General features: G+C 31.8%; 1 protein-coding gene and 1 long non-coding RNA gene across 4 annotated transcripts; one reads left to right on the forward strand and one right to left on the reverse strand.

Moving 5' to 3' along the window:
- LOC134248681 (uncharacterized) lies at window positions 1–24,985 on the reverse strand. Of its 3 annotated transcripts, none has more exons than XM_062731077.1 (11): window positions 24,879–24,985; window positions 24,263–24,303; window positions 15,614–15,842; window positions 13,119–13,238; window positions 12,533–12,632; window positions 11,938–12,074; window positions 10,373–10,459; window positions 3,064–3,105; window positions 2,251–2,292; window positions 549–583; window positions 1–453 (listed from the first exon to the last, which is right to left on the reverse strand). In XM_062731077.1, the coding sequence occupies exons 1-11, from the start codon at window positions 24,889–24,891 to the stop codon at window positions 181–183; spliced, it is 1,119 nt and encodes a 372-aa protein (XP_062587061.1). In that variant the 5' UTR covers window positions 24,892–24,985; the 3' UTR covers window positions 1–180. The 3 variants fall into 3 exon arrangements, with proteins under 3 accessions (XP_062587061.1, XP_062587060.1, XP_062587059.1); XM_062731076.1 differs by having other exon boundaries at window positions 24,864–24,968; XM_062731075.1 differs by lacking the exons at window positions 24,263–24,303; window positions 24,879–24,985 and adding an exon at window positions 17,795–18,610.
- LOC134248663 (uncharacterized) lies at window positions 19,696–22,689 on the forward strand. Its single transcript, XR_009988096.1, has 3 exons — window positions 19,696–21,056; window positions 21,808–21,873; window positions 22,206–22,689. It is a non-coding gene; the product is annotated as an uncharacterized LOC134248663 (long non-coding RNA).

Below are 24,985 nucleotides of genomic sequence, written 5' to 3' on the forward strand. Positions count from 1 at the left end.
TTTGTCTGCAAACTGTTTTAATGACATAAGTACATCAAGTACATTTAAATTCACTAACAAGCCTTAATCACAAGACAACATTTATTAAACAAATACAATTTAGTATATCAGTTTCAAAACATTAGCAGTATGTATTAAAATATCAACACAAAACACATTTTTATATTTCAAAAAACCTTTTTAATCTGGTGGTAAATACTTATTTTCTTTATCATGTTTATTCTTCTTTCTTAGAAAATACCTCTCCAGAGATTCCAGTTCTCCTATGTGTTCATGTATTGTTGTAGAGGTCTCATTTGTAAAGTTGGAATCATTTTCATATATTTTACTTGCAATTACATTCAACTTTTTATTGTTTTCATTGTAATTTTCACTGTTCTGTTCAGATTGAAGAATTGCCATCCTTTCTAGCCCATCACTCAGCACATTTACCAGCCTCCGGCAATCATTTTCCTATTTGAAAACATAGACAATTTAACAATATGTAAAAAGAGCAAAAATGTTACAAAGTTAACTTCAAGTATTCGTACTATAATTAAAGAAATTACCTCAGGTAATTCTTTTACTGGTTTTATCAGAATGACTGAAAAAAAAGTAAAATCATTATACTCATTATACCAAATTTCTTTGATGGATTGCAATAAGAGAAAGAGACAGAAAGAGAGAAGAGAAGAGAAGGGGGAGAAGAGGAGAGAAAGATTATGGTTCTTTACAATCACCTAAAAATTCCGATTTAGTCAACCTACATGTACGACAACTGTGACCCTATCCATTCCCTAAAACTATTACAGTGAGCCATTGTTATGTACATGTACATTTACCATGTAGATTTTACATTGTATGCTTGAGTTCAGTGGCACATAAGGTAATTAACACAAAAATAAAGAACTAGAACCACAAACCATTGAAATATGCTTTAACTCATTGTTTTTTTTTCCATGATCATAGTCTTTATAGCTTGTGATATAAGCTTTTAGCTTCCCTTAACTGATTTTTAAGATATCTTTTAAACTTTAATTTTCAGATTAAGATTATATTAGCAACATAAAAGCATTGTTTTGATAAAATTTGCAAAATGTGCATCATTATTATTAGGCATTATTATGCTTCCTGTCAGTTTGTCTCTCTGTAAACCCTACCCAAATATTAACGCAATGTGTTCTAAGGATTTATATAGCATAAGCATACTATCATGCTGAAATTTGAATACTAATAGTGCATGGCTTCTATTTCTGTAGAAAATCTGATAGCGCCCATGCCAGGGAATGAACTCACAACCCCGAGATTGTCAGTCAGACACCCTACCGATAACACCACAGACGCCATTATCAATAGCATGGTACTGAATCCCCCCTCCCCTTCATTGGACTATATTTCACTGAAAATTATCTGTATATTATTCTTAATATCTGGAACATTCAAAATTAAAGCAAAGAGATTATGATGTATATGTTACACATGATGTCATAATAAGTGTGTACTAACATGAATGTAAGAGGTGATGAAAACGCTGGAAATGCAGAAAATTTTGTCATTTTTAAACAAGAGTCAGCATAATAATAACAATACTGTTGTGCTTCAGGACAATCAGTTCCATCTGTACGAGCCTCCGCCTCATTCACCATGTGTCAAACCCTGACAACTATTTAGGCAAAGTGCACGCAAAACACAACTCTATTACATAAATGTTGTTGCGTCACATCTTAATGTTGTACAAAATATGACATGCAATCATACATGTATAAACAAATATGAAAACATGAAAATGTGACCGAGAAATTATAGATGTACTTCAAAGAACCTTGAAGCAGAATTGAGGTATATATTGAAAATTATTGCAAGAAAAAATTTAAATTTTCAAGCTCCTTTTTAGACTTTTTGAATTAAATCATAAATTAAAGAGTTGTCCTTCCTGGCTGAGGATCAGATTCCCTTAAGGTCAAGAACAGTGCCAAAACCTTAGACCAAGTAACATGCAATTTGCAATTTCAAACTTAGTCCCAACCCTGACCCTAAAGCCAAAATCACAGGGTAAAGAATTTTATAATTTGGTAAAGTCCTCAGAAACATTTTAAATGAATCCAACAGTCTGTCTACAAATGTATAACTAATTAAGAATTACAATAAATACTTACATAAAAAGGTTACCTATTCATTAGCAACTCAAAAGATCTTGAAACTCATTTTTTTTAAAATTACCATTACTAAAATAATACATATATTCTATTAAAAATTAAAGTATATACAAACCTGGCTGCTCTACTTCAATTTTTTCAATTTTCTTCTGTTTTTCTAAATAAAAAAGATAAAAAAAAATATCAGCTTAAAATATCATTTTGAATTAAGGATTAACTGTCTAATTTTTTGGTGTCATGATGTGATCAATGATAATTTGCATATTAAATGCGGAAGATGTTTATGCATAAAGTTATCATGCAAGCAACTTGATTTATCATCGTCATGAAACAAAAAAATCGCAGTTATTCCTTTTATTAACATACTCTTGATTCCAAAAATTAACATGCTTCTGTTTCTATTTATCATGCCCTGCATATGATGTTCTTAACTGTCAGTGCCTATCAATGAACCAGTACATTTATGAAGAAATAAAGTATATTAAGTACATGTATGTGCAATTTTATGTCAGACAAAGACATTGGAAATGTCAATATTATTAGATGAAACTACTGTATACAGGGTTATTTTCGCCTCGTGTTATTTTCGCCCTTTTGCACTTGCCAACTACTTTGCCCCGTTTTAAATTCGCCCAGTCAAAGTTTTGTTTATGAAATTATGCTGCGTAATTTGAATTCGCACCGTTTTAAATTCGCCCAATCAGGAAGAGGGCAAAAAGGGCGAAAATAAAACAGGGGCAAAATTTTCCCTGTATACAGTTATTAGAGCAAGGCATAAAGAAAATGGAGCAAAGCCCATAAAGTTCATATGCTGAACAGACAGAGGAAACTTTTCTTCACAACAACATTTATTAGAAAAATTATCTCATCCTGAATATGATTTTTTATTATAAAATTTAAAATTTAGCAAGATAGTCTTTATACATACCAACTTCTGCAGGTTTTCCAGATGGCACTAAATTTCTCTTCTCTGAAAAAAAAATATCATTAGATTATATAAGAAGATTTTTTTCCTATATATATAAAGACTTGTCAATACATGACATCGCGATTACTTAACTTAGCAGAACTCTTTCGCGAAGGAGGTAGGAATCATCTGTTAGGTGGGGGCAATGTACGTGCTATTCAATACAACGCAAGATCTATCATTGTAGCATTTATAAGGACATATGAGTCATTATCAGAAACCGCAGAAAAAAATATTGGAAAAATCAACAAATTTCTTGCATTTAGAATTGAATTTTTTTAATCGTTACTATAAAACACATATCTGAAGAACACAAAAACACTAAACTCCCACCTGGAAATTATTTGATTTCAGTGTAAGAAGAAATCAAAATACTGGTTCACCTAAAATTTTGTCCTTCCTGTTACAGACACAATAATGCAAATTTTTCTATTAAGAGGTGGAAAAATAATTATAAAATTAGTCAAGCCTAGTTTGTGAAAGCATGACAAATAAAGAATCAGTTATAATTTTTCAATGAAACAGGAGCAAAATAATTTTTTCAATGATTTTAGAGACAATTTTCAAATCTGAACATAATTTTGGTCAATATTTTCACCATTTTTCAGTCGTAAAAGTTAGTATAAAAAAACACATTCACCCATTTGATAAGAAATGGCATTTTATGCTTGCATGTAGATCCAATCTTGTTACAATCACATATAAACTACATATTTTTCATAATTATAGTGCATGTAACAGGAAAGACAGGCCCGTAACAGGAAAGACAGTACTTTGCAATAGGCATGTCTCTCCTGTAACAGAATCCTAAATTCTAGTTTAGAAATGATTGGAAAGTAAATATTGAATCAGTTTCAGTCTGACATCTGTTAATATATCATAAAGATGTAGAGTAACTAAAGCAATTCCAGAAAAATATGACTTTGAAAGGTTTTTTGGTCTCTCAGTTAAAAAGTGTAACAGGAAAGAACAGATTATGCAACAGGAGAGAAATTTCTGTGTATCTACATCAAATTCTTTATTTTGTTAAACACATAATTTAATTAATCCTGAAAATTTACACGGGTGTTCCCAAATAATGATTAAACTTTATGTAAAAGTTAAGATAGGAACAAATAGAGTATAAAAATAATGGATATGTATGACTGTTACAGGAGAGACTTTTCCAAAATACACAGTATTGTAATAGTACAAAACAATGTTACATGTTAATTAGATATAACATAGAATAATTCAGTGCTCCAAGTCACATTTGCTCTCAGGTCGCAAAATGGCGACCTAAAAAAATTTTTGGTCGCCATTTTAGAATTTTTGGTCGCCATAATAAAATATTTCACTCGCCATAAAAAAATAAATTTTGTGAATAAAACTTCATAATTTAGATAAGGATATGTATTTTGTCTTTATTATATCATAGATTACTTATTTCTGTGACTATAAAAAATTGCTAGGTTGAATGAAATATTTTTATTGAATACTTGTACATGTACCCTTTAATATGGTTGTACAGAAGAACACAGGTAATCTGGTTACAGAAATAAAATATTATCAAATGAAAATACAAGCTTGAAAGCTGTTGAGACAGGACTTTGCCTGCTGTTTGTCATGTTTACTTACTACTACGTACATAACTCATTACACAGTCATTATAAATGTCGCCAAAACACTCTTTATAAACATGACAAGAGGCCCTCGGGCCTTATAGGTCACCTGAGTATCATGTATCAGTGATTATATTTGGTTCGTGTTTTAATCCAAAAGCCATGAAATTCACAAATTTTGAAAGAGGCACCATTGCTTTTCAAAGGGCAGATATCAAAGCATTAATTCATTTTTAGTCAAAGTACCCCCCTGGTACCCCTGACCCCGCAGCCCTGAGAAATTATCTATTTTGAAAGAGGCCCCTTTCTTCATTATAAGGCCAGCATTTTTTTTTTATGTTTAGATTTAGTTATGAACATGAGAATAATAAAGTTCCAGAGGAGAAGGAAATAAAATTTTTTTTGATAAATCAATTATTAACATTGGTACATTCTTTTTTTATGCTATCCTAATAGGCTCCTTACCACTGGACACATAATGCTTACAAATAGGAAAGTAGAACATTTAATTGCTTATTTCATCATCTGCCAGTTTGGGTCAATTACATAAATTTTGTGATGTTGATTAAAATATATTTCAAAATATCTTCATTTCTTTAATATGTGTTATATGAATGTGTAGACATTGTTCTAAAATTTACTTGATGCCTAAAATTATAATTCCTATCATAAAACAGACAGGGAGTATTGGGGAGTAGGGTCAACATTTTTTCAATTAAGTGTAAAATAATTTTTCTGGTTGATACAAATGATACTACATGCCTGTATATATTTGTATATTCTTGCCTTTTAATATTTGATTTTTTTTTTATTTCTTCAGGTTCTTCCTCAAATTTGAATTCACTTCTCCCATAGTTTTATTCATAACACCTGATGCATAAGCAACCCTTTTCTGAGGAATGATGCTTAGACTGTAAGCTATAATAGATACCTAAATAATGTCCCTGGCAATATGCAATAGCTATCACGGGCAGTTAAAAACCTGGGGGAGGAAAATAATTTACAGTTACTTTTGAAACGAATACATAATTATCTCACCATCATGTCATTGTGCAACAAAGTCGTCAGCATTTTATTTGTCTTTTGAACGGGTGAAACGTTTTGAATGGCGCTCTTATCGATGAATTTTACACTCAAGCTCTTCTCAGATCTAGCTTTATTTACCCGCCCTAAAACGAGCGGAAGTGCGAGTTCGTAAATTTGAAATCTCGATCCCGACTCAAATTTGACATCGGAAAGAAAAAAATGTTTTATTTTTTTTCTGAACATTCAAAACCTTGAGCGGAGGGTTTAAAAAACTAAAAAAAAAATCCTGGCCTTAAATATGTAATTAGATCATTAGCATATTAACCAGGGGCAAAGGATAAGATGTTCAAAGAATTCATGCATTTCCCTATATAATCATTAGAGCCCCCCCCCCCCCCCCCCCCCCCCCCTTAAACAAGAACCCCAGACCCTGGGGCCATAAAATTCACAATTTTGGTAGAGGCACACTTGCTTATCATAACTATGTACTTAATTTGTTTATTTAATACCCAGGAGCAGAGAAGAAGATTTTCAAAGAATTCATGTATTTTCACTATATAATCAATAGAGCCCCGCCCTAACACCAGAACCCCTGACCCTGGGGCCATAAAATTCACAATTTTGGTAGAGGCACTCTTGCTCATCATAACTATGTACTTAGTTGGTTTATTTAATACCCAGGAGCAGAGAAGAAGATTTTCAAAGAAATAATGCATTTTCACTACCTTAGCCCCGCCCTAGCACTATAACCCCTGACCATAGGGCCATGAATTTCACAATTTTGGAAGAGGACTCATTGCTGATAACAATCATGCAAACAGTTTGCCTGCTTGTTGTTCAGGAGTAAAGAAGATTTTTAAAGATTGCATAAATTTTAGTGGTTTTGGCCCCACCCCTCAGGCCCCAGGGGGGCAGGGATCATGAAATTCACAATTTTTGTTCCCCTTCACCCATAGATGCTTTTTGCCAAATTTGGTTGAAATTGGTTCAGTGGTTTCAGAGAAGAAGATGAAAATGTTCAAATGTTAACGCACGACACACGACGACGGACGAAAACGGATAGCAATAGGTCACCTGAGTTTACTCAGGTGACCTAATAATACAATCATGATTCATTGTAATATGCAAGCAGTTGATCAAATGCTTCAATAACAAGGTCGGATCTTAAAAAGTGTACGAAGTTTGGATGCCATTCTATCAGGAACATTATTTGACGACGTCTCTGGTTCAGGTTCTATCAAACTTTGTACAGCATGCCATGCTGTCATAACATTACGTGATCTAAGTCCATGCAACGCTTTGTAAAGTGTATTTAAGTATATGTCTTCAAACATTTTCTTGATAGAGAATCTTGACAAATGAAATCTCGATCCCAATCTTAAAAATTGGAAGTTTCCAGCCCAAATTTTCTCAGTCGCAAAAATGCGAGCGTGTTTTCATTTCTAGTCGCAAATTCAATTTTTTGGTCGCAAATGCGACCATTTTAGTCGCAACTTGGAGCACTGTAATTGCTGAATTACAAGTAAAATGTAAAACAAAATAGGATTTATATTAAAAAAAATTGCTTGCCTACGCAAATATTGGCGTGTACAACATAAAGGAAGGACACTGAAAGACACTAGAGTCTGAAAAAAAAATATTTAACCTCCATTTAAAAGAAAAACATGGATTTGGAGAGCCATCCTCCTTTTGCCTGTATAATTTTCTTTTACCTTTCTTTAGAAGAAAACTTTTTTTTCACTGTTTTTCTAAATATAGTGTATGTTTCTGGCAAGTTGTTTGATTAACTTGAGAATTTTCCACTGCAATTTGGAAATGGGTCCTAGCTAGGTCATTAAAATTGGGAATTTAATTTCATTTTTTCACTGATTGGGAAATTATATTACATGGCAATTTTCAACAAAACAAAACAAAAACAAACAAACAAACAAAAAGAAAAAAAAAAGAAACACTCTTGATGTTTAGTATAGCTTATTTGAGCCAAATGCTCAGATGAGCTTTTCTGATTGAGATTTGTGTTTTGTTTTTTGGTATTAACTTAATTGTTATTGTTTTCTTAAACTTCTCACATTTTTTTTTATCTTGGTCATTTTAACTATATTTAGCACAGAATATCTTATGAAAAGGAAATTTAAATTGTTCAAATGAAGGGTCACACCTTCTTCCAATAAAAAAAATTAAGAAAGAATGAAATTTTTTGACAGGTCATTTAAAAAAGACCAGAAAAGATAAAATTTAAATATAAAGCTTCATGACATAGTGTAGATTAAAGTTTGTTCAAATCATGAACCCTTAGGGTAGGGTATGGCATTATGAATGATCAAAATATTACTGGCGTAAGTTGGAACACGTATCAACAAATCTTTTTTTCAGGAACAGCAAACCCTTGATAGGGACGTTAAACAGTATATAATCAATCAATCGATCAGTCAAATCTAAATAAAGGCATTTATACTTTAGTGTACATTCTAATTTGTTCAAATCATGATCACTGGTGTAGGGTTTGGCATCTATTGGTTAATTTAGAGTTATATTGGGGGTACAAATAATTATGAAAAATCTATAAAAATCTTCTCATTACATGTAGCAAAGCCATGATCAGTAAATAATAGATAAACCATACATTTTTGACTGTTTTGTGGTGTATTGTAAATTATACCATGGTTTGGGTTTCACGACCCTGGTTTTAACCTCACGAGACGAAAGACCCTCAGGAATTGGGCCTAAATTCCAACCTAAACAGGGCAGTAACAAATCCCTTAAGCTGTGTGAAACTTTTTTTTTTAGAGATGGAAAAATATATACTGCCTATAGCTAAGAAACATAATTTATTGTGTCCTTCCTGTTACACTGAATTAATAAATAAAAAATCATATCTTGAATTTATATTATGGGTAAAGGGGCTAAAGAATGATTTTTAATATGAATTTTTTTCCATCAAAGACTATTCAACAATTATACTGTGCTTATGAGAAAAAAAATTCTCAAAAATTGTTTATTTTATAGCAATACCCGTCTTTCCTGTTACAGAATCATATTTAGAGGTCCTTTAATATCAAAAATTATCTTTTCATAGTTGAACAAAGAATAAAAAATAAAATATTTACTACAAAGTAATAAAATGAAAATATTATTAAATCTGACAATTTAATAAAAGTCCGCATTTTTATCTGATTTAAGCAAAATTTGTCCGTACTGTTACAATATGTAATGTCTTTCCTGTTACAAAATCACTTTTTATGTTTCAACTAGCAATTAGAAACAATGAATCCTTACTCAAGGTGTATTTTTGTTACTTACTTCAATTTTAATAAAAATCATGCAATAAATTTCTTGGTTAATGATGAGATAGGTCTAAAATCCACATTTTATTTAATGTTAGTCTTTTCTGTTACAAAAATTGTCTTTACTGTTACAAATTAGCACGTAACAGGATGGACATATAACAGGGTAGACAATTGCTCTATATTTGGTCATTATTTTCCTTATTGCTTACCATACAAGTTGATGATGCAGTAGGTTTGAAACAAAATGTTTAAGTTATTTTGTAAAAGAAGCTAAAAATTGTTTCACTCCATTGTTAAAGCTTTATTTCAATGTAACAGTATGGACGTCATTTTTTTCTACTGCGTAAATCGTAGTTATATATTGGACATTTTATTCAAACGTATCAAATTTAAAAAAATTACATTAACAACCTAGTAACATGGAAATGTAGCCAAGGCTAATGGTAAGTATGAAACCCAGAAAAGTTAATTTTAAATATTTCTATTTTCTTGATTTTCATTGGCGTAACAGGAGAGACAAAAACTCGTGGGACACACCTTCTAGTCTTCATATTTACAAGATGAGCTTATTTAAGACAATTTTAGTGTTTTTATGGCATTTATTATGAATAGTTTAAGGCATACAAGGAAAAAAATGAAAAGAAAATGAACAACATATGCCATAAAACACTTTTTAATTCAATGGAAAGGAGTGTGTGACATCACAAAATGTGCTAATTTGAGCTATTATCAAAGCATTTTTTCTTTAAATATATCACACAGCTATAAAATTAATATTGTGCCAACTACAGAATAATGTATTCTAAATAGTGACATGAAAATTTATATGATTTTTACTTCATATACTTTTTTATCGGCTTGTGACCAAAATTTTGGCGATTTTTGATAATGACTCATATAAGTAAAAAATCCTGGTAGAATACCTAGCTAAACAATCGCTGAATCAGCTTAATATATTTTTTAGAGGATCAAATCCTTAATTGTCACATTTTTAAAGATATTTTTAATTAAGCGGACTCTTCTCATTAAGTTTTCATTTAACATTGTCACATTTTTAAGCAGATAAAATATTCTAACCTTTCTTTATTTGACAATCTACTATTTGGAGTTCAATATCTGGCAAAACATTGTGATTTCGGCATTAAATTGATCAAATCATTCGATTGTCACTACTGTAAACAATATCATTTGCCCCCAGAGTTTAAGACTTTTCTCGACTCCCCCGCAAAAGAGCGATAGTAAGTAAGACAACTGAGAGGTACTCATTGGTAGTCGCGATATAAAGTATTGCCAGATGATTTTCAGTTAAACAAAACATGATTTCATATGCTTATTATATGTTTCTGTTTAATTTACCTTCTAAAGTTCCTTCTTCTATAGCTCTACTGGGAATACTTTCAGTTGCAAAACTTTTGTTACCAAATGCATGATGTGACTGTCCATCTTTGAAAGAAATTTGAAAAAAAACAAAGGAAATCAAAGATTATGTAGCTCAACTCGACGAATGTATTGTAATCAGTCTAAGTAAGGCAAATCTCAAATCAAATTTTTCTTAACGGTTAGTATTTATTCTGACAGCAATATTCAGGCAATGTCTTAAAGTTCATTGGGGATTGATCTGTCCAAAAACTTTAACCTGGTCACTTGTTTGGAGAATGTAGGTCAAATCCAGCATCCAGAGCAAGTTTTGATTGTTCATCCTTAGATGCATCATCCATGCAAGTTTGGTCCAGGTAGAGCTTATAGTTACTTGGGAATAACCTAGTCACTCATCTGGAAAATGTAGGTCAGATACAGAATCCAAAGCAAGTCTGGTAGTGTCCATCCCTATATGCATCAGCCATGCAAGTTTGGTCTGGGTAGGGCTTATAATTACTTGGGAATGGACTTGATCCAAAAACTTTAACCTGGTCACTCATCTGGAAAATGTAGGTCAGAACCAGCATCTAAAGCAAGTCTGGTAGTGTCCATCCCTAGATGCATCATCCATACAAGTGTGGTCTGGGTAGGGCTTACATTTACTTGGGAATGGACCTGATCCTAAAACTTTGACCTGGTCACTCATCTAAAAAGTGTAAGTTAGATCCAACATCCAAAGCAAGATTGGTAGTGTCATTTCCTAGATGCATCATCCATGCAAGTTTAGTCCGGGTAGAGCTTGTAGTTACTTGGGAATAGACATGCACCTGCTCACGACTTCGTTGAGGTGAGCTAAAAAGTCATAAGGGATAAATATTTGAAACAGAGATGGCTCTTAAGATACTTGATATAAACATTTTAGAATAGGAATAAACAAGGTTGATGTTTTTTTTTAAAGTATGTCAAATTGTAGGGACAAAGTCATAAAGTATTGATAATCAAAGAAGAAATGAATTTCTTTTTGTTTTTGAGTTTCGTGTTACGATATATTCAAAGTAATTGTTGCATGCATGAGTGATTTGGTGTTTACTATAAATAGTGTTCCAGGCGTGTTTTTGTTCATTGCAAAGTTCGTTACAAGACCTCAAGGACACACATTTCCCTTCCGATCCCCACCCTAAGAATTATGCAACGCATTGTATGTAATCATTATATACATGTACAGTTAAGTTTTCTTGTCCATGTAGGTGTCAATTATTTGTGTCACATAATACATCAATAAAATTTATGATTATTGATATAATTATATAAATGCGACCTTGTAATGAATGCAGCTAACCTAAACTTTTTGTTGCTGTTTTTCAAATTAGTAAAGAAAAGATTTATTTTCGGAGGAGTTTACCAGGGAGAAAATAAAATTCACAACTGAAACATTTTAAAAATTCCCCGGACAAATCATTCTGATCAGATGTTATAATCAATGGTATGTTTTTACATAAAGTCAGTCTCAAAGGTTAAGGTCATAAGGTCAAAGTTCCTGAATGTCAAACTTAGTAAATCACCTTTTTTTCTTTGTGTATACCGTCTGTACAATAAAAATCCACCACCTGCGGCAAAGGCCAAAACAACAAGAACTGCTGCAAATACTATCCCTATAACATAACAATTGTCTCCTCCATCTTCTGTATCTTCTGCAGACCTTAAACACAAGAAAATATACAGATAAATGTAAAATATTGAAGAAAAAATCCTAAATTGACTAAGGCTTCCCGTAAAAAAATATGCTAACTTGGCTACAAACCTTTGTGCTAGGTCAATATGTACGCTATAAGGGCTATATACCTATATCATGACATGTATGACTTTTTGTTTTGTTTTCTGTCAGTTTTTTTTTTATTTGGGGGGGGGGGTAGTTTTGTTCACTTTTTGGTCAAATGTGTGGCAGTACTGGACCAGTTGAAGTTTAGAACTATGATGGACAGTTTTTTTTTTTCATTTGGAATGAAGACTTCTTCATGTACAACATTTTTTTTGTAATAAAAGTATGAAAAAAATAATTTGGCACACTTTCCTTTTAAATGTTATAAAAATTAATGTATACTATTGTTACAGTAGCTTGATCATCATGCATTAAATTGTCATTACATCTACACTTACCCAGTAAGTACAGACCCTGTTTCAGAGACCACAATTGAGGGTTTAACTGTAGTTGGATTTTCTGTTGTTGATTTCTTAGTAAGCTGGTAGCAACCAGGATCTGAAAAAAATATTAAAAATTGTATTGATATCAGATCAAATCTGTAGGAAAAGCATTTCAAAAGAATTTCACTAATCTGTAATCTAAAACTAGGTCTACAAGTTGCTGAATCAAGAATATCAGTACTCTCGTTTAAAGTCATCATTTCATAAGTTCTATGGTATATATATTAATGACCTTGTGTGCAAATACAATTTATCACTAGGTCAAATCTTGACCAACATTCTAAACACTTATTGTTACACGATTATTTACAAACTGAACTGTTTACTGATTTTTCCTGTTATTTCCCAATCATTACCAGGAGCACACAGCGGGTGTGACCGGTCAGCAGGGGATGCTTACACATCCATGGCATCTGATCCCACTCTTATGTTTTGGAAGTCCGTTATTGCTCTGCTCCTGTTTTGTATTGCTTAATGGACTTTTTTTAAGTTTGAATTCTGTTTGTTATATCCATATAATTCATTCTTATTATATACTCACATTTGTATGCTTCATCAGAGGGATATCCAGTTGGACAAGGGTTTTGGGTAAAGCCCGAGCAAAGTGTTCCTAGACTTTGTTGAATTCTGTTTGCACTGTAGCTGTATTCAGTACAATATCCTGCAAAATTGTTTTGAGAGGTGAAAAAGGTGATTTAGATGAAAAAGTTTTATGTGTAACAAATAGACGAATGGATATGAACATAAAGATGAACAACGCAATATATACACAATATCTACTTTTCAAGCAGGGACGGAATATAAAAAAAAGACAAATCAGATCATTTATAAAAAGCACAAACAAGATTTTATTTATCACTGCTGGTGCATGTACAATAATACATGCAACTAGAGCCGAGCTCGTTGCAAAGCAACGAGTAGGTCTTCCGTCCTGTTTGACCGGAAGTAACTTTCATTTAAAAAAAAAATGAGTGATGAAGTCCAAAAATGGGTTAATCCTCCAAATCTATGTTAATTATTGCAAAATTAAGCCATTCATCGGTACTTCCGGTTTGACCGGAAGTGACGACGACAGACGGAAAATTAATATTTAAGCTTCTAGTGACACATGTTACCGAAAAACCTGTCAAAAACGGCAAAAATATGCATTTTTTGACTACTTCTGGTTCAACCGGAAGTGACGTCGCCGGACGTTTTTTGATGACCCCATTAGATAAAGCTTGATATTTTGAACAACTTTGCTTCTTTGATGAATAACAAAATCTCAATACTTTTTGAGATATCTGGAAAAAACTTTTGGCCCCTCTAGGTCCCTTAATTTAGGGGTCAGCCCTTTTTTTCGACATATCATTTGAAAGATCTTCTAATTCTGCACAAATTATGTTCTATATTTTTTAACAAAATATTTTTAATTTAGAAGATAAAAAAAAAAATATGAGTAATTTTTGGTTCTTTTAAGCGTTCTAATTTTTTACCCCTATATAGCGCCATTTTGAATAGAGAAGTCGAAAAACAAAAACCGATGTGCACAACTTCAATCCTTCTAGTATCTAAAATCAGTAGAATTTCTGCTCCAGCTTTAGCCGTCTTTGAGCCTTTGTCTGGAAACGAAAGCCTATAAATTTTCCTTTAAAGGGAAATAACTCAAAACCGGAAGTGGTTTTTTGAAATTTTAGACAACATTCTGATAGAGTTTATTAACGTCTATAACGTCTGAAAATTTGAGCGAAATCCGTTGAGAAATGAGTGAGATATGAGGCCTCAAAGTTGCGGTCTAGGAAGCAGAAGAAAAAAAAGAATAATAATCTTTACCAACAGAATCAGTAGAAGGTCTTCCGTTGGAAACGGAAGACCTTAATAATCATGATCATTTCATTTTCTTTTTTCAGGCATAAGTGCTTAAAAGTATATGAAATAATATATAATTATTAAATAGTAACATACATGTACAAGACACCCCCTCCACTCCAACCCACGCGGGTATGTTAAGGAAGCATATAAGTAATTTCTCTGGGAATTTAGACTTTTTGAAGAAAATTTAGTTTAATAAATTACCAAAACCACTGATAAACGTAAATTGTTATTTACTATTGCATACAGATAAAAGCGTGTCTAACGCAAAGACGTACATCACCGCCACGGCATCACATGACTTCTATTAATAGCGAAATTTTCCGTAATAAAAAGGCATACAGAACAACAATACCCCAGAGTTTGATAATTTCTTTGAGTATGTAATACAGCTGAAAAACATCTATTTTGTCTAAAAAGTGCTGCTAGAATCCAACTTTCTTGTCTGTAAAATATTTATTCCACACATTCGCACGAAACCTTACCCTTTGTTTTGAATTTCATACATATGAATCGAGATTTTTCGTACAACCATGCTTAACTCGGGATTCTAGCAGCACTTTCCAAGTTTGTCAAAACGCAAACTTTCAATCGGTACAAATCGTATGTTTTGAAATATCCAGCTTATTGTTGTTCTGTTGCATTTTTTTGTCAAGAATAACGGACGATAGGCCGATCGGGATACATAACATAGCTGACTGTCTTCGAAAGAGAATATAAGCGATGAAAATTAATTAGCATACCTGTTTAATTAATTAAACTCCATATGAATTTAACACAATATTTCCGATATTTCCTTTTAAACTCCATTTTACGTATCTTTGAACATGCCGTCTTAGTCAAATTCTCTTAACACAACATGATCAATTTCCAAGTTACTCGATGTACACTTATGACGTCATCGGTGGTAGATTTCAATCATAATGACTATTACAGCATAACAAAATAAAACATTTTATTTTTGTTGATGTTTACACGTTTCTAATCATTTTCTAGAGTTAAATTACATCGCTAAATACCAATATTGCGAAAACCTGAGTTCTGAAATTGACGTCATCTTGTCTACTATGACGTCATAATGCAGCACTGATTTAGCCAAGGTAGAATATTTTGTATGCTTCCTTATTCCCCCTGCGCACCCAATCTTTTCTTCACTGACTCCCAAGCCATTTAATGTATACATACCAAACACAATGGTCTTTTTATATACACAAACTTCCAATGTTTCATTGAGATATGGATTGATCACACAGTGGTACACAAACTTGTCAGGTTCACTACACTGGGTGGCAAAAGCTGAACAGTTTTTCCTTCGAGAAGCTTCTATCCATTCTTGCTCACTGGATGGACAGTTTTCAACACTCTGTACAGTGCTTTTAGAAGCAGAACATGAATCAGTGTTGGCTTTTGTTATCTGTAAAATATTATTTAATTTAATGAAAGAAAAAAATTATTAACTAGTTGTTAATTATTTGTTCAATACGGTGCATGTCTTAATTTGCTTAATAATGTTAGGCAGTGAATAGCTTAATAGCTTTCTAGATGACGAAAATGGAGTTGAAATTTACCAAACTATTCTTTGGAGTAATTTTTTTATGAAAGAGGCAGAAAGATGAACTTCTTAAAACCTTACAAACATGCCTGCATATATTCTTGATCATAATATATATAGGAATATATAAATATATGTCAAACAAGCTTTGATCATGCATATGATTCAGCCACCAAGTCTATGCCAAACTCTATATACTAGGAAAATTTGGACTGGATATATACTTATAATATTATATAAGCTTTCAATTGAGATAGCTAGAAAAATGATTATAAAAATACAGAAGAATAAGTTTCATTCGCGAATCTCTGTCTAGTTAGTAGAGTATGCCAGTACATCAAGGATAGTTGAAAATGTGGGATAATGTGCTTAACTGGCAAAGTCTGTTATGCATAAATTATCCCACGTTTTCAACTATTGTTGATGTCCTCATACTCCACTAACTAGACAGTGAATCCTTATACAATTTGTATTTCCATTTCATTGTAAAATAAAATTGTAAAATTAATTCATATTTAAAAAATGTAGACCAATAGATTTAAATTCCATGAGGTTTTCCATGTCAATATATAGTCCCTTCCCAGTGACGTCAAACACAAAGACAGCCGCGTGAGATTTATATGCATAACAGGCCTCCTTACCTGTATCTCCTCACCTATCACCTAGCAAAATTTACATTGTGGTGGAATGATCAAGAAATCAACTGTACAGTAGGAACTTTCAAAGAGGTATCACAGAGAAATCAAGAGAAATTGAAATATAATAAGTATTGTACTGAAAAAACAACTTATTAGCTGTATTATCAATTATTAACAGACTTTATGAAGAGAAAATAACACAATGCACTATATCAATATGATATAATATAAGTATAGAAAACTGACCTAAATTGTTCGCCATAAATAAGAATTATGCAAAATATACAGAGTGTTTTATATACTGCAATGACATTCAATGTACATGATATTAAAACACATATATATCAATTTATGATCACAAATTGAAAATAGCAATAGAAATTTTAGCATTGATATTTAATATGCGAGAAAAAAAGTTAAATGTTTTATTTATCCTTAAACTGCATAAACCTATTGGGATTACAATAGAGAGGGTTGACCCTTTTGATAATTAAGTAATGGAATTTTTTTCTGTTCTTCTTCTTTATCATGCTTATTGTATTTAAATATTTCATATTAATTTTAATATCCTCTCTGCATTGTCGTTAAAGTTTAGGTGATTAAACTCATTGTTTATGTCAAGTCTTAATGTATATTAGTACGTAGAAAGGACAGGTATCCGGATTGATTGACAGTAAAGTGAACAAAATTGTACTGCATAGCTCAGTACAATCTAGAAATCTTTGAATGGCACGCATGTTTTAAAGGGTTGCGGTAAGAAACATTCCTCACAAAATACATTTCAGGGAAAAAAATAGGCTATGGTACAGTAGGCTAAGACACAATGTGCTGGTAAAAATAAACTTAAAATTTTTCTAAGTAATCTTATATCTGTTTCATAGATTATGCTTATATCACCTGTGCCATTATGAAAGGTCACATGGTTAACTGACTAATGGCTTAATTTCAACATTTGATATGTTCCAGGGTTTAAATAACTTTCAGAAGGAAATTGAATACCTTCACTTATTTTTTTTTTTTTACCTATTTTTGACGTAGAAAAAAAACTAAAGTGGTTTCATCATTTTAAGCATGTGGACTTTCAACTCATTACATAGATTATTTATTTTTGGTCCCTCTCAAATACTCCATAATCATGATAATCCTAATTATTATATAAAAAAAAAATGACCATACCTTTCCCTTTTCAGGATCTAAAAATTTAAATGTGCATATCAGATACACAACTATGGATGACATGGCCTTCACGGACTTGATAAGAATGACTCTGATCATGCATTATGATACCAATAAATATTGGCAATGAAAGTGCATTCATGCATAAAATTAAGTAATTGTGCACTACCCATATGTGATTCAACTCAGAATGTTAATTCTTGATTATATATACTGGTACTGATACAATGTACCAGCATGATACTACCATTTCATAAATATTAACTAATCAATTTCTGTTAGTGCTACATCATGATATCATTACTGTAATAAAATATGTTCAATATACAGTAAAACATGCTTATATCAAATTTCCATTCCCCTTAACATTTAAAAATATATTAAACATTAACCAGATACATGTACGCTTAATGATGAATAGCTGCAGATCTGTAGTGTTATGGTTTTATAATTTTTTCTTTGACCATAAAGCTACAGACACCATAATGCAAAAAAGATGCAATTTACAGCACAATATTTTTGGGGAAGAATTTTTAGCACTTTCTAGCATTGGTCTACCTTTCACTCCCTAATTCTAGACACATTCTGTAGGCAATATGTATATTTTATCCACCTCCCAACCATTTATATAGTTGTCTCTACTGTACAGGAAATAACTCGCATGAAATGAATTTTCAGCAATCTAGCTGGACATTATTAAAAAATGTGCCTTGAATTAGGGAGTGAAAGGTAGTTAAGTGACCGATGCTGGAAAGTGGAGAAATATTCCCCAAAAATGCGCAAAAAATATTGCATCGTAAATTGCACCTTCTTTGCATTACGGGATCTGTACCCATACAAAAAAAAGGTACATATAGGCATACCTTTTTTGTGCCTTTTCTGTGCCTAATGTGTACCTACTATTATAGGTACAGAAAAGGCATACCTATTCTGTACCAAAAATGAACTTAATTTTTTTCTAGTGTACCTAAAATGTACCTAATTTGGACTTTGTCATTTTACAGTGTACCTGAAATGTGCCTACTTTAGACTTTGTCATTTTTCAGTGTACCTAAAATGTACCTAATTTGGACTTTGTCATTTTACAGTGTGCCTGAAATGTGCCTACTTTAGACTTTGTTATTTTTCAGTGTGCCTAGAATGTACCTATTTTGGACTTAGATATTTTCCATCTTACCTACTATGAACTTTGTCATTTTTCAGTGTGCCAGAAATGTACCTATGTTGAACTTAAATATTTTCCAGTGTGCATAAAATGTACCTACTTTGGACTCAGTCATTTTTCAAAGTGCCTGAATTTAAATACTTTTTTAGATGACTGGTTCTTTGTATCTGGGTGGGGGTGGGGTGGGGGATGGGGGGTGGGGTTGAATTATCATTCAACAATTTGTGCATTTAATTTTTAATAACATTATACTTCAGATTTCACATCATTATTTCAAGTCCTCAGTATAATATATAGCGGTGTTGTGGAAAGAAAAAATGGGGAGGGGTGATAACATTGTTACTCTCAAATGCCAAATATGTAATTATCATTTATTCAATTAATCTTCTTACGGAAAATAAAAGGTAAAGATCCATTTCTGTTCTTAAAATATGCACTAGTTTGTCTTAAAGAGTGTCAGTTCTTAGTAACTTTGATTAACATTCTCTAAGACATAGGGGATTGTCTTATAAAGTTTAACACTATACAATTATATTGACCATTAACACCCCCCACTACACACACACTTGCTAAATTATTATTATTATTATTTTTTTTTACATGTCATTTTATCAAGTGTTTGCATTTATAAAACTAATTCTGCAATACTGTGAAATATGTCAATTAGAGACAGGAAATCACTTTCCGCTTGAACGCATACAATACACATGCAGGTAATCCACAGAGAGATCAGGTTTAGTCCATGCACCTAGTGAAGTGGACACAAAATCATGTAACCAACAGCCAAATCTGCTTAGTTACGATGCTTCTCTGTATTATTCTTGCATAATTATTCTTTAATTTCTTTTGCTCTTAAAGAATTTAATGATAAATGAATGTTTTAACTATGTGAATAAACCGATAAACTATTAAGATATAAAACGTTTTAAAAACTAAATACATTTTTTTTTTTCAAAACCAGGTTTGCTAGCAAACCCCTGTAGTTGTAACAGATACAACTTTTTATTATAAATTATCAGTAATAAAATTTATTTGCACATCTCTATGTCCAGCAGAGGTCCCATTACGCGATCACTGCATCTCTCTCTCTTTCTCTCTCTCTCTCGTACATTTTGTAACTACAAAAATGTTTGGGATGTTTAGATTAATTTTATAGGCTGAGAATTTATATCCATTAGACCAGTTTCTGGTGTATTTTGAAATAGACTTTGTTTATCTTTGAATGCAAAACGATGTCGATTTCCTCAGGTGTTAATACCGGATGACCTTCACCCTGCAGAAATTGTTCGTGTATCACATGTAGTTCTCCACAAACATGACAAAACGGTGATTTCATTAGATTTTTCAGCTCAACATGAATGGGTTAAATACAGAAGAATATTAATTACAGAATGAAATAAATAGAGATGCTTTAACTTTTACCGGTAGCAGGGACCTATATACTGGTAGTATATAGGTCTCTGCCGGTAGTTGGGCAGTAGCAGTAAAAAGAAAAAAAGTGTACATTTACAGAAATTTCATACAAATAATAGCCCCCAAGATGCACAAAATACAGGTGCTTATCATTTATAATTATTCACAAACTAGGCATTTATGGATTGTATACCTGTTATAATTTACATGATGTTCCATGTATACATGTATTTCGATGTTTGTATCACTCTCTGGTGTCAGTTACATTAATTAAGATTTTAGTTGAAATCTAACATGTAAGAAAATTATGAATAATTAAAAAAAAAATAGGGGGCCTAATCAATTTGAGAGTGATTTGTTACGTAAACAAACACAAAATAGTAATGGCGGTCAAGATGGCGGTTCAATTATTTGCCCAAAATAGCCACGCTAAATTTCAAGGATTTCATCGCAATCGGCTTTCAGTTTAAGTTGGGGCTTCATTAAATAATTGTTAAATGTTCATTGTTATAATTATAAATTGTTTACACGAAATATTTTATGAATAATTTAATAAATTTTAATAAAAACACGTGACTCCAGCGAAGTCTACGATTGGTCAGTGGAGAGCGCGGACATTTCTGAGACGTTTTGAAAATTTGCCGAGATGAAAGCCTAAAACAGAAATCGGAGAATTATAGTTCGGTAAGTCTTTATTTTAGTGTAAATTTTCATGCTGCTTGTTGTTAGTGTATTTGTGCACGTAAAGAATGCATTAGAATGTGAATATCAAGTGTAAATTTTACGAAATTCTAGGTAATTGTACCGTAGATTTTTAGTTTGTTTTGATTCAAGATGGCCGTGTAGCCAGTGCTACAGCCTACACATGAAGTGAAGACATATAAATAATAATTATTTTGTTTAACCTGATGTGTAACAATAAGACATTAAAAGTGTTTCACAGTTTCAGAGTCTTTTTAAAAAATAATTAACGTGTCAATATCGCGGGAACAGGTTATGTACAGTAGCCTCTGCATGAGCATGGCGATAATAACAAACAGAAATTTAAATGATCAGTATGAAAATTTAATCATTGGCACATGAAATTTGAAATATAAAGTAAAGATCTCTATATAAAAAAAGGGGGGGGGGGGGATTTCTAACATGTCTTAATTTAAAGTATCAAAATTACAGCATTTATAAAACATAATATAACAAAATTAACTGATTTGAATTTATGTTATAAGTTTACATAAAATCATTTAAACCCCTATCTCTCTACTTGGTTCATGCCAGGAAAAAGGGGGGGGGGGGGTTATGATACACATCATTTATTTCAGAGTGACAATGTTTCTGCTTTCAGTATTATATTTAAAAAAAAATTATGTATACAAATTAGTGTAAACTTTGTTAATAATAATGTCACATAATTTCATGAACAAACTTTCTTTTTCAGCAAAATTCTTGTCCCCTGTAGTCATTCTAAACTTGGGGGAAATGCATAAAGACTATAACTCTGTCAGTAAGTATGAAATCTAATCTGATTTTTTTATTATTAAAAATATAAATATAGTAAAATTAATTACCACTTTTCAAACTCCATTGTAAATTTTAGAAATTTCAGATGGAGATCATAACAGGGTAAGGGGGGGGGGATGGGTGTCCAAATCTGACACTTTTAATTGATTAAGTATATATACATTTAATAACATAATATATAGTAATACATAATGCAAGTAAGAAGGAAGTTCCAGACTCCCCGGACCCCTCCCTCCCCTTCCCAATTCAGGCATTGGATTTAATATTTTTGAAAATAATTTCAAATTGAAGACTCAAGAGCAACAACTTTTTCAGAATTGAAGGGAATGGCATGAAAGAAGAAAGAAGGAATTGCATGGTACATTCAAATGGAGGATCAGTTTTTATAAGGAGTCCAGATGAAAATCGCAACTGTACAGCAATGAGTAATTACCCTGGTAAAAGGTCTATTACTGTGCAGAAAATTCTGTGGTGCCAATTGGGTAAAAACTCTATGAAAGAAATGAACATTACATGAATTGCACATGCAGCAAGTGAATAATGTGTGGCCAAAAAAAAGGACATGAAATGGAGTATACTTTCAATACTTTTACGGTGTCTTAGTGTATTTAAATTACATTAATTATGTTTTGTATATGCTGAAAAGGTATGCTTATTTTTTTTCTTGCAAAAAATGATATAAAATATCATTATTTTGTTAAAGGTAACAATATTAATTTTTTTTTAAATATAGGAGATTTGTCATATATAGATTCCGTTTATAGAGAGGATTTAAAATAGTTATTTTTCATATATATTTTCATATAGCATCATATAATAAATTTTTACTTGTTTTTACTTGTACCTGATATTATTGTTTAATTCTTCCTTAATATAGTCCTGCCCCATTCACAAGGAATGATAAGTATGTATTTTTCATGTAAGGCCAAAAATTTAAAAAAATTTGATCATGTTGATGGAGAAAGAAATTTTAAACTCCAGGGTTTTGTGGTTGATTTGTCAACAAAAGCCCATTTTTTGATATGCCTAAAATGTACCTTTTTGTATAGTTATGCGGTGTGCCAATATTGTGCTTTTTTAGTACCTAAAATGTGCCTATTAATGATTTTGGTACAACATAGGTACCTTGTAGGTATACTTTTGGTATACCTCTGGCATACTTTTGGCACAGCCTTGAAGGTTCCTAATAGATTGATATGTAGGCACTTTTTAGGTATGCCTGGAATGTACCTACTGGTCTAGTTAGATGATGTGCCAATATTGTGCTTTTTTAGTACCTTAAATGTGCCTATTAATGCTTTTGGTACAATATAGGTACCTTGTAGGTATACTTTTGGTATACCTCTGGCATACTTTTGGCACAGCCTTGAAGGTTCCTAATAGATTGATATGTAGGCACTTTTTAGGTATGCCTGGAATGTACCTACTGGTCTAGTTAGATGATGTGCCAATATTGTGCTTTTTTAGTACCTAAAATGTGCCTATTAATGCTTTTGGTACAATATAGGTACCTTGTAGGTATACTTTTGGTATACCTCTGGCATACTTTTGGCACAACCTTGAAAGTACCTAATAGATTGATATGTAGGCACCTTTTAGGTATACCTAAAATGTACCTATCTGACTCTTAGAATTATATGCCATACTATGCATAGGCATACTTTAGGTATGCCTCACTGCTCAATCTAATGTTTTATGTGTGCCTAAAATGTACCTATATGTGAAATAGAAAAAAAAAATGAATCATTGAAAAGTATACCTTTAGTATGCCTTTTTTGTACCAATTTGCTACCTATACTTGAAGAAGTGGTTCCAAACTTGTATACTTTAGGTATACCTTTTTTGTGCCTATATTTATCAAGAATAGGCATGCCTAATCTGTACCTTTTTTTGGTATGGGTAGCCTTATGGGTAAAGGCAAATATATAAAACCATAATGCTACAGATCTGCAGCTAAATGAAGCAAAATTGTCCATCCCTGGTGTTAGAAGTGTGTTTTACTGTATTACAATGTTTTTTTTAATGTAGATAATTAAATTTTAATTTTCAGTCAAACAAACGCCACTCACTCAGTGTCCAACAAAATTCTAAATTCTAAGGATACATCTGTATATACAGCATATTTGAAAAATAAGCTGAATGTAAAATTATTAAAAATACTTCACACTTCTTAATTTTATTATGGAAAACCTGCAGTTAGAATAAATAAATTCACAATATTAATTTTGTTAAAAAAAACATGAAGATGGTTAACTTTAATCAGCATTATTAAAGTAAAAGGAAGATATAATATTCCTTATCAGTAAAAATTTACCTAATTCTTTTTTAATTTGGGCAATCAGATGTCAAAATGATATGAAGAAAGGACATACCTCTAACTTTAGAAGAATGAGCACAAAGGCTGCTAATGACCCTGCAACAAATAATCAATATCAGTTTAATTTTTAAAGTTGTTCCAGTTACATGTAGGTGTTTTCTTTAAAATATAGGTTAGGAATACATATATGCAATGGAACTTGTTTCATTAAATGTTATCTTTCCAACATGAATATTGAACAAAGGATTAAGCAATACAAAATTTGAAGTGAACAATTTTATAAAATTATCAGTTCTAAACTCTTTTGGTTAATAAAATAAGATGTTACAGTACTTTTTATTTCAAAAATTTAGTCTTAAGAATTTTTTTTATTATTCACGCATATAAATTACTTTCTATAACACGTGTATACATAGGCCTAACAAAATAACACGTAATTTTAGGGTTCCAATCAGTCATCTCGATCAGCAGTTTAAAAAAAGTAAAATCTGAACCCCCTAGGCGTAAACTTGTAAAACAAAACGAAAGTAGGAATGGCATCGATGCAGAAATTCCTAAAGACCTAAATGTACATAAAAAAGAATTCAGTGATAAAACACTCTGCTTCCCCAATTTTCTACAATATATAGATTCAAATATGCTTAAAGTCTGTTTACGATTTGTCCTCAAACCTAGGATTTTCATTTTTTCTGCATAATTAATGTGCTTCCGCAAAGTACATGCGGACGCAGCGGAGTAAAGACGGGCGGGGATTAGCCTGGTTCCCTGTCCCTGTTTT

The sequence above is a fragment of the Saccostrea cucullata genome, unplaced genomic scaffold (genome assembly GCF_032062105.1).
Source record: "Saccostrea cucullata isolate Sc308-1 unplaced genomic scaffold, CSIRO_AGI_Scuc_v1 ctg164, whole genome shotgun sequence".
In the NCBI taxonomy this organism is placed as follows: domain Eukaryota; kingdom Metazoa; phylum Mollusca; class Bivalvia; order Ostreida; family Ostreidae; genus Saccostrea; species Saccostrea cuccullata.

Excerpts from the sequence above, each read along its gene's own strand:
- LOC134248681 (XM_062731075.1), bottom strand. The coding sequence starts at position 17,893 with ATGATCAGAGTCATTCTTATCAAGTCCGTGAAGGCCATGTCATCCATA. Across the intron at positions 10,460-11,937 it reads GTATACACAAAGAAAAAAAG|ATGGACAGTCACATCATGCA; the intron begins GTGATTTACTAA and ends TTTCTTTCAAAG. Across the intron at positions 584-2,250 it reads AATTGAAGTAGAGCAGCCAG|TCATTCTGATAAAACCAGTA; the intron begins GTTTGTATATAC and ends CTTTTTTTTCAG.